Source organism: Sphaerodactylus townsendi, linkage group LG16 (genome assembly GCF_021028975.2).
Source record: "Sphaerodactylus townsendi isolate TG3544 linkage group LG16, MPM_Stown_v2.3, whole genome shotgun sequence".
NCBI lineage: Eukaryota > Metazoa > Chordata > Lepidosauria > Squamata > Sphaerodactylidae > Sphaerodactylus > Sphaerodactylus townsendi.
In genome coordinates this window covers 22,691,513-22,707,418 of record NC_059440.1, presented here as the reverse complement: position 1 = coordinate 22,707,418, position 15,906 = coordinate 22,691,513, and the positions used below count along the sequence as shown (strand labels likewise).

The window sequence follows — 15,906 nt, the reverse complement described above, 5'->3', positions numbered from 1 at the left end:
CAAATGCAGGGCGCATTGTGCTAGATGAGGATTTGGAGAGGATCGTCTTCGTGGCCAACTTGGGCCTGGTGCCGCCTCAAGAAAGGGTGTCTATCTGCATCAGCACTTCGTCAGAGCTGCAGACGCTCCCCAGCGGAGCAGTGAGGGTCCTCCTTCCAGCCGTGTGTGTCCCCAAGGTCCCCCAGAACACGACTAATGTCACCACCAGTCTCTCCGGACATCACCTCCGACTGTAAGAATCCTGCCGAGTCAGCTGGCACTGGAGAGGGAGAGGGGGTCACATATAAGTCAGGCATTTCACATTGTAGGATTGCCCAGTCCCCAAATACCCTCCGTCAGGGCAGGACTCACACAACACAAATAGCAAAAAAAAGAGAGCAAGGACTTGCAGAGCAGAATGTTCTGGATGGGTCACACAAGGCCCACATCACAGGGGAAGGATTCTCTGGGTCATCCTCCATGGTAGAAGACAGCGTCCTTATGCCACCTCCTCCTCTCTCTTTATAACAGGCAGGTTTGCTTATTTATCATAACCAGCATTTTGCTCTCCTGCCATTGGTATTGGTAGAGTTGCCAGCTATGGGTTGGGAAATTTCTAGAATTTTGGTGAGGGTGCAGTCTGGGGAGGGTGTAGTTTGGAGAGGGGACAATGTCATAGAGGCACACCAGAGGTGGGATCCAGCAGGTTCTCACAGGTTCCCGAGAGTAGGTTACTAATTATTTGTGTGTGCCGAGAGGGGGTTACTAATTGGTGATTTTGCCACGTGATTTTTGTCTTAGTTACGCCCCTCCTCTCAGCAGTAGCGCGCAGAACTTGAAGCAGTCTAGCAGGAGGTGCACCAGTGTGCGTGGCAGCCTGTGCCTGCGTGCATTCGTTTCCCGCCCAAGGACCGGCGCAGTGGCTGCATCCTTGCCATAGCTCCGCCCAGCAATGCCCCGCCCCCAGAATGCCTGGCCATGCCCCTGTCGTGCCCCTCCCAGCCCCATTGGCGCTACACTACTGTTTGAATCCCACCACCATGGGAACCTGTTACTAAAATTTTTGGATCCCACCACTGAGGCACACCCTCTAAAGCAACCATTTTCTCAAGGGGAACCAATTTCTGTGGCCCGAAGGGCAGGAATCTGGCACCCCTTACTCCACGTTCTGCACTGGTGACCAGGGGGAACTAGCAACCCTAAAGTGAGCAATCCTATTGGCTAATGCAGAAGGGGGGGTAGAGAAACATGATGATGTCACACAGAATCATAGAGTTGGAAGAGACCACAAGGGCCATCAAGTCCAACCCCCGGCAATGCAGGAACACACAATCAAAGCACCCCCGACATATGTTCATCCAGCCTACATCGTTACTACATCATTACTACATCATTAGTAAATTACTCGTTATGGAGAGAGGTAGGAGACTACAATTAGGGCTATTGAGATAAGGCAAATAGAGATACAAAATTCTGAAGTGTTTAGTGATTCTGAGCATACGTAATGATTCTGTATGGAATTCAAGCTGCTAAATTTTACATCTCTCCTGTCACAGGGGTACCTAGAGCAGGTGCCCCTGTTGACCTCACCTTTTGTCTTGAACTTTACCAATTGCAAGATACAGTCGTCAAAGTGTTCCCTTGACCCGCTGTCTTTCCCTTGGCAGAGACCGACACTTCTGTGGCACTGCGACTCCAGATTCAGCCGGTAAATTCTGTTTGGCCCAGCTTTTGGAGACGGAAGCAACCAACCCCACTGAATATGAATTCAGCTTCTACCTAGAAATCAGGGGGCCCTGCTTACTTGCAGGTAAGCTGACAAGATTTAACACAGGGCTAATCTTAGGGTTAGGCAGCTGTAAGAAGCAGTACTCTACAAGAGAATGAGTTCGGCACCCCAGTGCTCATGGCCTGCCCTGGGGCCCTTACATTTCCCCAGCTGTGTTCACCTCATGGTGTCTGAGTGGGGGCCCATAAAGTTCAGAGGAGAGACCACTGGGGGGGGGGGGTTAGAAATGTCACATTGGCACCATGTGACTCAACCTACCCCCTTCCATGCATTTTTGTTAGGATCTCTCCTTCTCTTTCCATTGACTTCCCCAACTAGGAGTTGAAAGCCCAACTCATGAAATTCGAGCGGATGCCGATCCTTCAGCCAGATCTGCCAAGAGTATCGTGATCACTCTAGCCAACAAGCACACCTTTGACCGGCCCGTGGAGATATTGATCCATCCCAGTGGTAGGTGGGCGGTACTCCTTGTCTTTGGGGACTGGTTGGATGAGGGGTGTTCTCCTTCAGCAAGCATGTGTCCTCCGTTCTCCAGGAAACAGGAGGGTGTTCTTATTTCATCATTTGAAGCATGAAACCCAAAACATCCCTTCTAAACTATGCACCGATGGTTCAATCATCGTATAGAAACTGGATTTCCTTAATATCAGTTTACTATGGGTTCTCACCTCTCCTCACTCCACATTAAAAACCAATGTCAAGAGTATGAAATGAAGAAGAATGTATTTCAGAGCAGGTAATTTATGTGGGGGCAAGAATGGCTGGCTAGGCTAGAAAAGGTACATTCCATAAAGGATCTTCAGACATGGCCAGCTGTTATTTATTTATTTATTTATTTATTTATTTATTTATTTATTTATTTATTTATTTATTTATTTATTTATTTATTTATTTATTTATTTATTTATTAAATTTAATATACCACCCTATCCCAACAGTTAAATCAGATTTGAGGTACAGCATGTCTCTGTGGCTTTCATGTCTCTGTGGCTTTCAGGTTTTTGGGTTTTGTGTTTTGTTTTAGACTCTACTTTCTATTCAGAAGATGTATCGGACAATGGTATCATTTGAACAAGTAACTATTGTGGGAAGTTGGAGACCTTAATTACTTCAGTTTCAGCAATCTAGACATCGTTGTAGTGATATACCTGAGGGAACTCGAGTGACAAAACCCCTTTTGAGTTATTAACAGGAGGTTATAGCTCAGGAAATAGAGTCAGCAAGCTTTACAGACTCCTCCTGAATTTAAAGAATACAGTCTCTCGCTGTCTTACGAAATTAGGGAAAGGCTTGATTGAAGTTCAGATGTGGTCTAAGGTCACCTCTAAATTACTAGCAGGTCTTTTGAGGAGAAGTTTTTTCCGATAGCCCATTTCAGCGGTATCGCACGCAAGTTACATCACTTGATGCAATAAATTTGCATTGCCTGTGGTATGGCAGACTTTTAGCATGTATACTGAGGCTCATTGGCCCTTTCCCCACTTTCCTTAAGCCCCGCGCTACTCTCCTCAAGTAGCGCGGGGTCCAGCTCCCTTCCCCACTTCAGGGGCGGTGAGAACGCAGCCGCCTCGACGCTGCCTCTCTCCCGCCCCCTCGACGCGCGGAATTCCTGGCGCCTTTTGAAATGGCGCCTTTTGATGACCCCGCACAGAGCGTGGGGTCGTGGGGAAGCCAGGGCGCGCGCCAGGAATTGCGCGCGCCGGGAATTGCCCGCAGCAAACCTCGGGTAAAGGTGAGTGGGGAAAGGGCCATTAAAATGTGTATTAGTTATGTGTCACAAGACTGCAGTAGCAGACACAAACACACACTGTCTTGCTTTCTTTTTCTGCACCTCGTTTTTGTACTTTCTGGCCCTCCAGAGCCTCACATGCCTCATGTCCTGATGGAAGAAGGGGACATGTCCTCCACTGAATATGAGCAACACCTGAAGGGGCGAAGTGATTTCATTAAAGGGACAAAAAAGGATCCCAGTGCTGAGAAAAAGGTGAGAAGAAGAGTTTGGATTTATATCTCTGGAGTACTGTGTCCAGTTCTGGTCGCCGCATCTCAAAAAGGATATTGAGGAGATAGAAAAAGTGCAGAGAAGGGCAACAAGGATGATTGAGGGACTGGAGCACCTTCCCTATGAGGAGAGGCTGCAGCGTTTGGGACTCTTTAGTTTGGAGAGGAGGCGTCTGAGGGGGGATATGATTGAAGTCTACAAAATTATGCATGGGGTAGAAAATGTTGACAGAGAGACATTTTTCTCTCTTTCTCACAATACTAGAACCAGGGGGACATTCATTGAAAATGCTGGGGGGAAGAATTAGGACTAATAAAAGGAAACACTTCTTCACGCAACGTGTGATTGGTGTTTGGAATATGCTGCCACAGGAGGTGGTGATGGCCACTAACCTGGATAGCTTTAAAAGGCGCTTGGACAGATTTATGGAGGAGAAGTCGATTTATGGCTACCAATCTTGATCCTCCTTGATCTGAGATTGCAAATGCCTTAATAGACCAGGGTGACTTTCGGAAGAGCAACAGCAGCAGAAGGCCATTGCTTTCACATCCTGCAAGTGTGAGCTCCCAAAAGGCACCCTGGTGGAGCCACTTTCACTAGTAGCAGAGAGCTGGACTAGATGGACTTTGGTCTGATCCAGCTGGCTTGTTCTTATGTTCTTATGATGTCACTTTTCTTTTAACTGAAGTCCAGCGTTCAGATCTGCTGCTCTGCCCCTCAGTTACAGCATCTTTCCTTCCTGGTTTGGGAAACAGAGAATGGCTTAAGACATTTGGGTGGCAGCGGTAGAAAGTCTTACTGAAAGGCACCCTCCCCCCCCCACCGCAAAAATCCACTCCATGGTAGTTATAAAAAATAACTGATAATTTTCTGTTCTTTAGTGGAATTCCCAAAACCTGCTCCTTCAAGGGAAAAAGTCCAAAGAGGCTCCCTTATTAATTTAAATTGGCGCCTAGCTAGAAGAAAAGTATCCAACAGAAATTGATTTCGATGAGGAATGATTCTGAATTTCTCTTCTCTGCTGTACCATTCTGGAAAACCCTCGTTTTGATTTGGCTTCTCCATTGTGCAAATCAAACCTGTTTGCCCCTTTTTTACTTTCCCACACCATTTTTTGTCATGAAAGGGTACACATTTCTACAGGGGCATACCACCCAGGGATACATATGGGGTCATATGTCTCTGAGCTGCAGCCATTTAGTCACGTAGGGGGTGGAAAATCGCCCCCACACCCCTCCTCCTTCCCCCCGGGTCCATACACTGACTTCAAGACCTGGTCGTGGTGGGGACAGAACACTCAGACTAGCTCCAGGCTATGTTTTCCCTAGATATGTCTTTGCATTTCTAACATGGTTCAGGCACCAATATATTTATATTCTAAATGCAAATGATGTGTATTGTATCTACAAATACCGAATTAACATACCGAACCTGCACCATAGGTGTAAGAGAAACAAGTCTACAGAATCAAAACCGAAGAAAGAGAAGTGAAGCTGTTGATGATGAACACCAACTATGCAAAGAAAAAATAACTGGGGAGGGGAAATATTCATGCGTTCCAAATGTCAGCAGTGTTTCTGCTGAAGACTTTTCCATGAGATTGTGCCTCAGACTGCATGCCTCCCTTTACCAGTCCTGGTGGCACTCAGACTGTGTTTCCGTAGGCAACTGTGCCTGTCTTTGCCTCATATTAAAACTGATCTGCACACAGATCGCCAGTTGGAGTTTTTGAGATCATCGAAATTCATGGCACCGTCTCGTCGTAGATACAGAAGAAGAACAGTTGGTTTTTATACCCTGCTTTTCTCTACCTTTAAGGAGTCTCAAGGCAGCTTACCATGGCCTTCCCTTCCCACAAACAGCCACCTGGTGAGGTAGGGGGGACTGAGAGAGTTCTGAGAGAACTGTGACTGGCCCAAGGTCACCCAGCAGGCTTCATGCAGAGGAGCAAGGAAACAAATCCCGTTCACCAGAGAAGAGTCCACCGCTCATGTGGAGGAGTGGGGAATCAAACCCGGTTCTCCAAATTTGAGTCCACCTGCTCTTAAACATTACACAACTACACCACCATGAGCAAAAGACTTGCCTCCGAACACATGACAATGAGCGGTACAGTTAGGTTACACAACTTCATACCTTTGGTGCTTGCACAACTGAATGTGTGAAGTGGGCTACTCCTCCGAAGGCTGTTTTTAGCAGATTAATCACCTGCCTTTGTCAATTGAATAGATTGAAGAAATGGGAAAGTCATCAAACCACCAACCCCATGTGATAATGATGCCGTTTTGAGTTACTGGAGGTGGTATGAGATAATTTGAAAACTGAATGCCATTTAATAATCCAAAGTTACCCGTCATTTGTCAGAACAGAAGACCATTTCAAATTATTTAATTGTCAGTCCTCCAAGAGCCTCCAAAATAATGAAGTTTGCTGTTTAATTTCATTTCCACCAATTAAACAACTAAAGTTTACATGGATTATTCTACCTAAGGGGCATAATCCATCCAAAGAAAAACACTTTTCCCCTCTGATTCACTGGGAGATTTATGATTAGCTGTCTCCAACTGAAGTCAATTATGATCCAAATGAGTTGTTTTAGAAGCTGTTTTTTTTTTAAATTGAAAAACACGATAAAAATATCACAAGTAAATATTCTAATAAGGGGTTTGAGTTACTTGCTTCCATGGAGACTGTGGACTTCCCAAGATGGTTGAAAATATTTCCTCAAAATACACAAATCTCACTATGAGAAATAAATCTCCACATTTGCATACCATGAATATGCACCCACTATTTTACAAAATGTCAAATGTTTGTATAAATGCAGGATACACTCCAACAAGTTTATGCGTTTGCTTTTCGTGTGTGCTAGATCTAAATTGGAAGCCATTATAAGAACCTCTGCTGAAAATACCCAAGGGAGACCATCACTAAAGAGTCTTCCCCAAAAACTGGGTCTGATTTCTCAATAGTACCTGGAGAGAAGCGGAGACCGCTGAGGTTGTTTCTTGGGAAAATACCTTTAAAAAGCATTTGAATTACACTTGGCCCGTTGGGAAAGCTATTAAATATCTGGTGTGGGATCTTTGTTCACATCTTCATTCACTGCTGAGGGGAAATGATGTGTCACTTGAGGGAGGCCTTGTGCCTCCAAGGTAGATTGCACATTTTGTATATAGAAGTCCCAAATTCAGTCCATGGCACCTCTTGTTAAAGGAAGCCAGTTCCGGGAAAGACTTTTCCCTGCCTGATATTTTGAAGAGGCGCAGCCAATCAAATTTGACAATACTTAGCTAGCTGGACCAATGGACTGTGATGGCATAACATATCCTGATGTGGTAAGAATCACTTGGCTCAAGATGCTCCTGGACCGTTTTAATGTTGCAATCTACTTGTAAAATGGCAAAACACTCCCAATTCCATTATGAGGAAAATATAAAGCTGGGAATCTTATGACTTCTTCAGAAATATAAAGCTGGGAATCTTTGCAAGTATCAAGTACATGTGTTCACAAATTTTATTCGGTATGCTGAATCCAAATGGGGATGGTGTCATCGTTGCTGGAGTGCAGAATTAAAATCCAAATATTTGATTTCCCCTTGGGTGCACTTCTGTGTTTTTTGTTTTTTGTTTTTTTTTCCTGAGAGTGAACTCCTTCACCTGTGACTAGGGAAAGAGGGGTGACCAAATGTGACGAGCATCGTTTAAATCCCACAGACTAGTGTGATGTACAGATACTCCTGTGAATTTTATCTGTTCTCTTGAGGTGCCAGACTTTGCAACTGAAGTTTCATGTTGCTTGCATTGAGGGGTGTTAGTTATTTAAATATAAGGTGTATTGACTTGCACATTTTAAAGAAGACCCTTCAGAGATATACTAAGCAAACCCAAAACTAAACACGTTCCAGTTACAAATGTAATTATAACCAATAAGAAGTGAATAATTTGAACAGATTGATAATAATGTTTATTTATTTATAATTTGATTTATAGGTCACCCTTCCCCATCCTGGGTTCAGGGTGGCTAACAACAGGAATTCATAATTAAAATTAGCACCCAACAATCAGTTCCCACAATTTAATGCCCAATGGCACCATCAAATCAATTCCAAATTATAGAGAATGAATTAAAGGAAATAGGGAAAAGGGAAAATGCAAAGGAAAAAAGGGAAGGGAAGAGGGAAAGTGGATAAAGGGAAGCCAGACTCATTTGACAACATTCCACCTGGGGATTTAGCTAAGTACTGGCTGTCTGACTTCAGTGTCAGAGGTAGGGAAAGCAGTAATTCAGCGGATATATAACTGAAAGGGACATTTACCAACCAGAGTTACATACCACTCTTGCCACAGAATTGATTGCACTGACAGGTCCTACTGTCCAGGCCAGTGTCTGTGTGAAGTGAAGATGAAACTGGATGTGATGTAGCCCAACCCAACCTGCTTCATGATGTTGTTCTACAAAATGAGATCAGATTTTTAACAGGGTATAGGATACTATGTGGGCAGATCTGAACCTTCTATTTGCTCAAGCCTTTCCCCATAAATTTGCCATTTGTTTCCCTGGCAAGCTGGTCTTCGTAGACTTTTTAGTATCAAGGTGGGGAAGGAACTGTGACTTGAAAAAGACACGGCTTAGCAGTTGAGAAGTCTTTCAGAAAGAAAGTAGGTCTTGATGAAGCAATAAATAATTCTTCATCTCCAGAGCCGGGAGCAATTTCTGCCCCAAAGGCCTGGGTGAGGCCCTCTGCCAATAAAAGTTTAATCAACATAATTCTTTATTGGCAGCACATAGCCTCCAGCTGCTGGAATCAGTGGATATACAATAACTGGGACAAAGCAAGTGGGCAATCGGGTGCTCAGAGGTCCAGTTAGGTAATTTTAGACTCTGGCTTTAATAGAGCCCTCCCCATTCATTAATATCTAGTGTTCTGAGAATGACAATTCTCAGAAAGCATCAAAGCAGAAGACAGCTTACAACTTGAAAACATGGTTTTCCTCAGGAGTGAAACTGCCTGACATTTTGAGAAAAGTGCATTGATCGGCTGATCAATATCTGCTGATGGCAAGCCAAATCCTGGTAATTGTTGCTCATGCCCAGCGATGCTCATCTGGTTGGTGGGTGGAAGCAGGCCAGTGAAATGCGGGACCTTAGGAGGGTACAATACCATAGAATCCAACCTCCAATGCTGCCATTTTCTTCAGTGGAACTGATCTCTGAAGTCTGAAGGTCAGCAGTAATTCGGAGAGATCTGCAGCCACAACTTGGACTTTGGCACCTTTAGATTGAGTCAGGCAGTCCCTGTGACTGCCAAAATCTATAGGGTTTGGCTGGGCTTCCTCTGGTCAGGAGAGTAACTTTCCCAATAAGATAAAGAGCAATTGCATATCATTCATAACATATCCATGTTATGATACCTTATACTATCACAGCTGAGAGCAGCAGTGGTGTAGTGGTTAAGAGCAGGTGCACTCTAATCTGGAGAACCAGGTTTGATTCCCCGCTCTGCCACTTGAGCTGTGGAGGCTTTTCTGGGGAACTAGATTTGCCTGTGCACTCCAACACACACCAGCTGGGTGATCCTGGGCTAGTCACAGCTCTTTGGAGCTCTCTCAGCCCCACCCATCTCACAGGGTGTTTGTTGTGGGGGGGGGGAGGGAAAGGAGATTGTAAGCCTCTTTGAGTCTCCTCACAGGAGAGAAATGGGGGGATATAAATCCAACTCCTCTTCTTCTTCTTCTTCTTCTTCTTCTTCTTCTTCTTCTTCTTCTTCTTCTTCTTCTTCTCCTTCTCCTTCTCCTTCTCCTTCTCCTTCTCCTTCTTCTTCCTCTTCCTCCTCTTCTTCTTTTTCTTCTTCTTCTCAATCTAGCAAGCTAAATATCGTTGAATTCTAATTGGCTGCGCCTCTTAAGAGTCCCAGGCAGAGGAAAAATTGGTCACAGTATCTCCTGCCTTTAAATAGAGATGACATAGATTGAATCTGGGACTTCGACAAATTGTGTGCTGTACCCCTGAGGCACAGGGCTCCCTCACGCTATTGACATGTCATTCCACCTCAGTAATGAATGAAGACGTGAGCAAAGATTTTTTTCTGCACATCAAAATCCTTAACAGCTTTCCCAGTGGGATAAGTGTAATTCAAACACCCTTTCAAGGTATTTTCCCAAGAAGCAACCCCCCCCCCCCCCCCCCCCCCCCGCACTTCCTGCAGGGAGCAATGAGAAATCAGACCCAGTTTTCTGGAAGTCTCGTCAGCTACCGTCTCCCTTGGGTGTCTTCTGAAGAGGCTTATTATAGTGGCTTCTGATTTAGGTCTAGCAGACAAGTGAGACAAAAGCAGCTAGAAAATTGCTGAAGTGTATCCCAATTTTTTTAAAAACACTGGACATATTATAAAATAGTAATATTTATTGATGGTATGTAAGTGTGGGGGAGAATTTTTTTTCTTCTTCCCGAGATTTCATATTGTGAGACTAAATTCCAAAAATTCTTGAGAAGTCCACAGTCTCCATGGAAGCAAGACACTCAGACACCTTATTGGGATCCTATATTTGTGTATATTTCTCAGTTATTTTTATACTATTTAACAAAGGGATTCATTAAGCAACAGGGACTGGAAAATCGGGACTGTCCAGGATAGAGAAGGAAGGATGGAGCAGGGAGAATCTCAGTGAATCTGGATAAAAGTCCAAAATGTGGTCCCAGAATCACTGCAGAAGGCACAGATGGCATAGGTGCAAGTCACAGACAGGGGCGTATCTACAGAAAATGATGCCTGGGACAAGCTTTCACATTGCACCTCCCCACCTCTTGTGATCTGGATGTCATGCTCTTATCGATACTCCCCCAAGATCACCTTAGCCTTTTCTGTTGCTGCATCACACTGGATGCTTATATTTAACTTACCGTCCGCCCATATTCCAAGATCTTGTTCACACACACTGCCACTCAGTAGTGTATCCCCCATCCAGAGAGAAGGGAGGGGGAGAAAGAGAATGGAGGGAGGGAGGGAGACATAGGGAGGGAAGAGAGAGAAGGGGGGAAGAGAGGGAAAAGAAAAAGGGAGAAGAGTGAGCTTTAGAGGTGGGAGGAAGGTCTCTGCCAGTCAGTTGTGTATCCCTCATCCAGAGAGAAAGGGGGGGAGAGAAAGAGGGGAGGGAGACATAGGAGGATAGAGTGGGAAAGAGGGAGAGAGAAAAATAGGAAAAAGAGAGAGAAAGGAGGAAGAAGGAGCTTCAGGAGTGTGGGGAAGGTCACCCACATCCCCATGTCACAAAAAGAAAAGGCCTCTGGTTTTAAATTAAGCTACTTTCAGGCCTGACCTAAACCTAATACATACTCTCCTGTGCCCTGCTGCATATCCCTGGGAGTAAGTGTACCCTAGGTTGGGAACCGATGTTATAGAACAATATTATATTGCTTGCTATTCTCTCCCCCCCACCTCCATTCTTAAAGGTGCCATATTTGGGGACAGTCAGGCGCCCAGAAGCCCAGCCTCTGTTGGCCACTGGCTAAGACCGTCCATGAGTTAGAGTGCAGGGCATAGGAGGAGGTACATGGAGCTGTTTCAGGCTCTGTAAGTTAAAACCAGCACCTTGAATGGCAGCGGCTAAAAGGGGAGAACAGGAAAGCCAGCTGATCCAGTTTACTTTGCAGTGGAAGAGCACATCTTTCCTCTGTGTGCAGCTCTGCAAACAGAATGCTGGCACAGCAATCCTGCCAGACCCAAGCAAACTCCTGGCTTCCCTTCTCTCCTTTCTGGCTGTCGGGGATGACACGGCGTCAGGTTGCCAGGGGGTTGCGTCACCCAGCTGCAACACTTATGCCATCGGGTCACATAAGAGGACTCCACCGCGATGCCAGGAACTGTTTGCACTTCTCTCAAGTTACACAGCCAGCTGGATCAGCTGGAGGGGATGTAGGCGGAAGGGCGTGGGGATTGCATGGGCCTCTGCCCGCTTCCAGGAGCCTTTCGGAGAACCTTTCAAATAATTCAGGCCTGAGTGAGACATTAAGGGAGCTGCTGGAACAACTCTGAGCTTCCTCCTTTTCTCTTTATTTGATGTGCACGCTTGCCTTTTTCCTGAGCTGCAACAGCATAGAAACATTTCAACAAACGTTAAAACAACAGATATTAAAACAGAGAAAACCAATTTTGAAACAAGTGTGTTGTGGGTTATCCTGGTTGGACGGCCATTTTTCCAGTGGCATTTTCTCCCGACGTTTCGCCTGCATCGGTGTCTGGCATCTCCTCCAGGACTGGACAGCTACTGAAAAGGCCTGAGCCCAAATTCTTCTTCCATGGCAATTTGTGACCAAATAAAATGTCTACTTCATCAGCTTGCAAGATTTCCCTGCCCCTTTCAATGACAGCCAATAAAGGGGAGCAGAGAGGCTCCCCACACAGTAACCTCACACCATGCATTTTGTAGTAGTAGATTCTAGCAGCTGAGGTGGAACAAGGCAACCCCTTTCAAACTGGTTTTAGAAGCTTTAATGACAAAATCTCAGCAAAGAAAGCCTCTCATTTCTGCACTGCTTTCCCAAGTCAGCTATCAGTTGCCTTTATTGCACATGGTTCCTTGTTTCTAGATGTGTCATGTTTAGTTCCAGCTTAGAAAAGTTACCTGAACTAGAAACACCTTCTGACTTAGAAGAAGAAGAATAGTAGTAGTAGTAATCAGCAGCAGCAGCAGTAGTAGTTTGGATTTCTCTCCTGTAAGGAGACTCTTTCTCCCCTGTAAGGAGACTCAAGGTGGCTTACAAGCTCCTTTCCTTTCCTCTCCCCACAATAGACACCTTGGGAGGCAGGTGGGACTGAGAGTTCCAAAGAACTGTGACTAGCCCAAGGTCACCCAGCAGGAGTGTAGGAGTGCAGAAACACATCTGGTCCACCAGATAAGCCTCTGCCACTCAGGTGGAGGAGTGGGGAAATCAAACCCAGTTCTCCAGATTAGAATCCACCTGCTCTTCACCACTACACCACGCTTAGTCCCTGTTGTGAGTATATTGAAAGCCTGTAGATCAAAAATTCATGCCCAGTTTCTCAAAAATGTATTCCATGCAGGAAAGCAGTCCTTTGGAGAGGTGGACGGGAAATAGATGCATAACATAATCCTGAGAGAGGCCATTGGTCTATTATGGGACAGAGTTGCCAGCTCTGGTTATCAGTGGCTCTATGGACTGAAGTCTTTGATGCTGTCTACTTCTTGTAGCCTTTTCATTTTCTGTATGCAAACCAAGTGTTCTACTGCTGGTCCAAAACTGCTCGCCATATTCTAAGCCCCAGTTTCCAACCCATAAAAGCAAACAATATCATGTGGTTGAATGGGACTGTGTAAGAAGAGGGGTACGATGAGAAAGAAAGAGTTGCATTATGATTCCCTGGCCAACCTCTGAGCAGGGGCACAAAAGACCCCTTTCATTTGATCAGGGGCTGAGGGGTGAGCAGCACTAGCTTGACCCATGCATGAGCTGACGCAGAAAAGGGGCTCTTTAACTCTCTCCTGCACGCAGTGAATTAGCACGGTCTTTCCTTCTCCTGCCATTTTCTTGGCTTGTTCCCAAGAAGGAAAAGCGGAAAAGGAGAGGACTTTGCCAAAGGCTCTTTTGCTAGTTGTACTGCAGAATGAAAGTCTGTGCTTGGGAAAAAAAAGGTTGAAGTATACTGTTGTGTGTGAAGGGACAGGCGGGAGAAGGACTTTGGAAACAGAAGATATGCTAGGGACAAGAAAAAGAAGAAGAGTTTGGCTTTATATTCCCCCTTTCTCTCCTGTAAAGAAACTCAAAGGGGATGACAATCTCCTTTCCCTTCCCCCCCACAACAAACACCCTGTGAGGTGGGTGGGGCTGAGAGAGCTCCAAAGAGCTGTGACTAGCCCAAGGTCACCCAGCTAGCATGTGCTGGAGTGCACAAGCTAATCTAGTTCCCCAGAAAAGCCTCCACAGCTCAAGTGGCAGAGCGGGGAATCAAACTCGGTTCTCCAGATTAGAGTGCGCCTGCTGCTCTTAACCACTACATCAAGCTGGCTCTCTGAAGGAACTAACATATCAATATATCAGGGGTAGCGCAGTAACCCCAACGAAACCAAACACCAAACTGTGCTTGTTACTGCTCTATGAACATTACTACATCACAATGTTGCTATCGATAGATATATTCAGTAGAAATGAACAATTATGTTGCGACAGTAAACTATATAACCAATTTTTATCAAAAACACATTATAGAAATCATTATCACAATGTATTATCTCAACCATTGCATAAAAATCCAAAGTAGGGTAAATTTCTAGAATAATAAGTTCTTAATAAGTCACTGTAACAAAAGGTCAGAACGTTATGTAGTTGTAACAACAATAGGATGTTTTCTCGGACACCTTTGTCCTGAAGTTAAGACTTCAATCTTAAACTGGACAAATGCCGGGTATTGCTTCTTTTGCCTCGGTGTAGGAGGTTAAGAGCTCATTTATCTAATCTGGAGGAACCAGGTTTGATTCCCAGCTCTGCTGTCTGAGCTGTGGAGGCTTATCTGGGGAATTCAGATTAGCCTGTGCACTCCCACACATGCCAGCTGGGTGACCTTGGGCTAGTCACAGCTTCTCGGAGCTCTCTCAGCCCCACCTACCTCACAGGGTGTTTGTTGTGAGGGGGGAAGGGCAAGGAGATTGTAAGCCCCTTTGAGTCTCCTGCAGGAGAGAAAGGGGGGATATAAATCCAAACTCCTCCTCCTCGTCCTCCTCGTCCTCCTCGTCCTCGTCCTCGTCCTCCTCCTCCTTCTTCTTCTTCTTCTTCTTCTTCTTCTTCTTCTTCTTCTTCTTCTTCTTCTTCTTCTTCTTCTTCTTCTTCTTCTTCTTCTTCTTCTTCTTCTTCTTCTTCTTCTTCCTCAGAAGTCACATCTTTCTCCAAATCACAACATTACAGTAAACATAACATTATAGAGAATAGAACAATATGTCATGTTAAACATAGCATATCAGGGTGGAGCAAGAACCGTTGGTTGTTCAAACCAATGTTGGCGACATATTTAACATTAAATGCTCTTTTCAGAACAGGCTGGCTTAAAGGTCAGGAAAACGCTTCTGACACTGGCAGGCGTTTGGAAAACCAGATCAAAAACCATCTTAAAATTAGAAAAGGACCTTGTCAGTCATGTAGCTCCAGGCACCTGCTCAATGCATGGATTCCCTGATGCAAATCTGATCAGTCTCTGCTAAAGACATTTTTTTTTATACAAGCTTGTTTTCTGCTGCCTCAGAGAGTAGGACATGGAGAAATGGATTCAAGGTGCAGGAAAAGAGATTCCACCTAAACATCAGGAAGAACTTTCTGACTGTCAGGGTGTTCATCAGTGGCATTCACTGCCTTGGAGAGTGGTGGAGTCTCCTTCTTGGGAGGTTTTTAAAGAGAGGCTGGATGGCCATCTGTCAGGAGTGCTTCAATTGCGTGTTATTGCATTGCAGAGGGTTGGACTTGATGGCCCTTGGAGTCTCTTACAACTTTATGATTCTATGAGTCTGTGATTCTAATGGGAATTGTGGTGCCTATGTCCTCACAGGGTTGGACACATTTCTTTAAACGGAGATGTGGAGAGGATAAGACCACTTGGAATAGCTACAAACGTTCATACAAACTCCCCCCCCCCCCACACACACACAAACAGTTTCGAGAGTTCTGAATTGCACACACTCCTATCCAGAGCGGAGCTGATGCCTAAGGAAACTACCATTTAATGTTGCTGATTTTTGACAGGGTGCACCCACAACTGTTCATGGTGTTCAGTTCCTTCATTGCATTTCCTCCCGTGTTATCGATGCACATGTGCAAAACGACTACGAAACAGCAACATTCGTTTGATGAAGCCCTTCCAGAGTGCTTTCCTGCCCTGTTTTATCCATGTGCGGGGGCACATCAGTAATGCAGGAAGGAGAGAGAACACAAAGTGCAGAAAGCCGCAGCAACCTAGGCACGCACTGACTGTGGAATCAATTGCAGAACAGGCTAAAAGCTGCATTTCAGGACACTATACTGGAATGGGGGAAGGGGAACCACTCCTTCCTAGTCTGATAACTCCAAAGCCCTCTTCGCGAAGCCCAGACTTAGTGGTGCAGGAGACAGGGTCAGCCTGGGCAGAAATGC

General features: G+C 45.2%; 1 protein-coding gene across 1 annotated transcript in view; it reads left to right on the top strand.

The window, feature by feature from the left end:
* Nucleotides 1–6,769, top strand: part of LOC125445537 (von Willebrand factor A domain-containing protein 5B1-like) — a 33,518-nt gene extending 26,749 nt beyond the window's left edge. The window contains exons 6-10 of the mRNA XM_048518624.1: nt 10–232; nt 1,647–1,789; nt 2,087–2,218; nt 3,628–3,752; nt 6,743–6,769. Of these exons, the coding sequence (XP_048374581.1) occupies nt 10–232; nt 1,647–1,789; nt 2,087–2,218; nt 3,628–3,752; nt 6,743–6,769 (650 nt within the window). The remainder of the gene's footprint in view (nt 1–9; nt 233–1,646; nt 1,790–2,086; nt 2,219–3,627; nt 3,753–6,742) is intronic.
* The last annotated feature ends 9,137 nt before the right edge of the window (nt 6,770–15,906 follow it).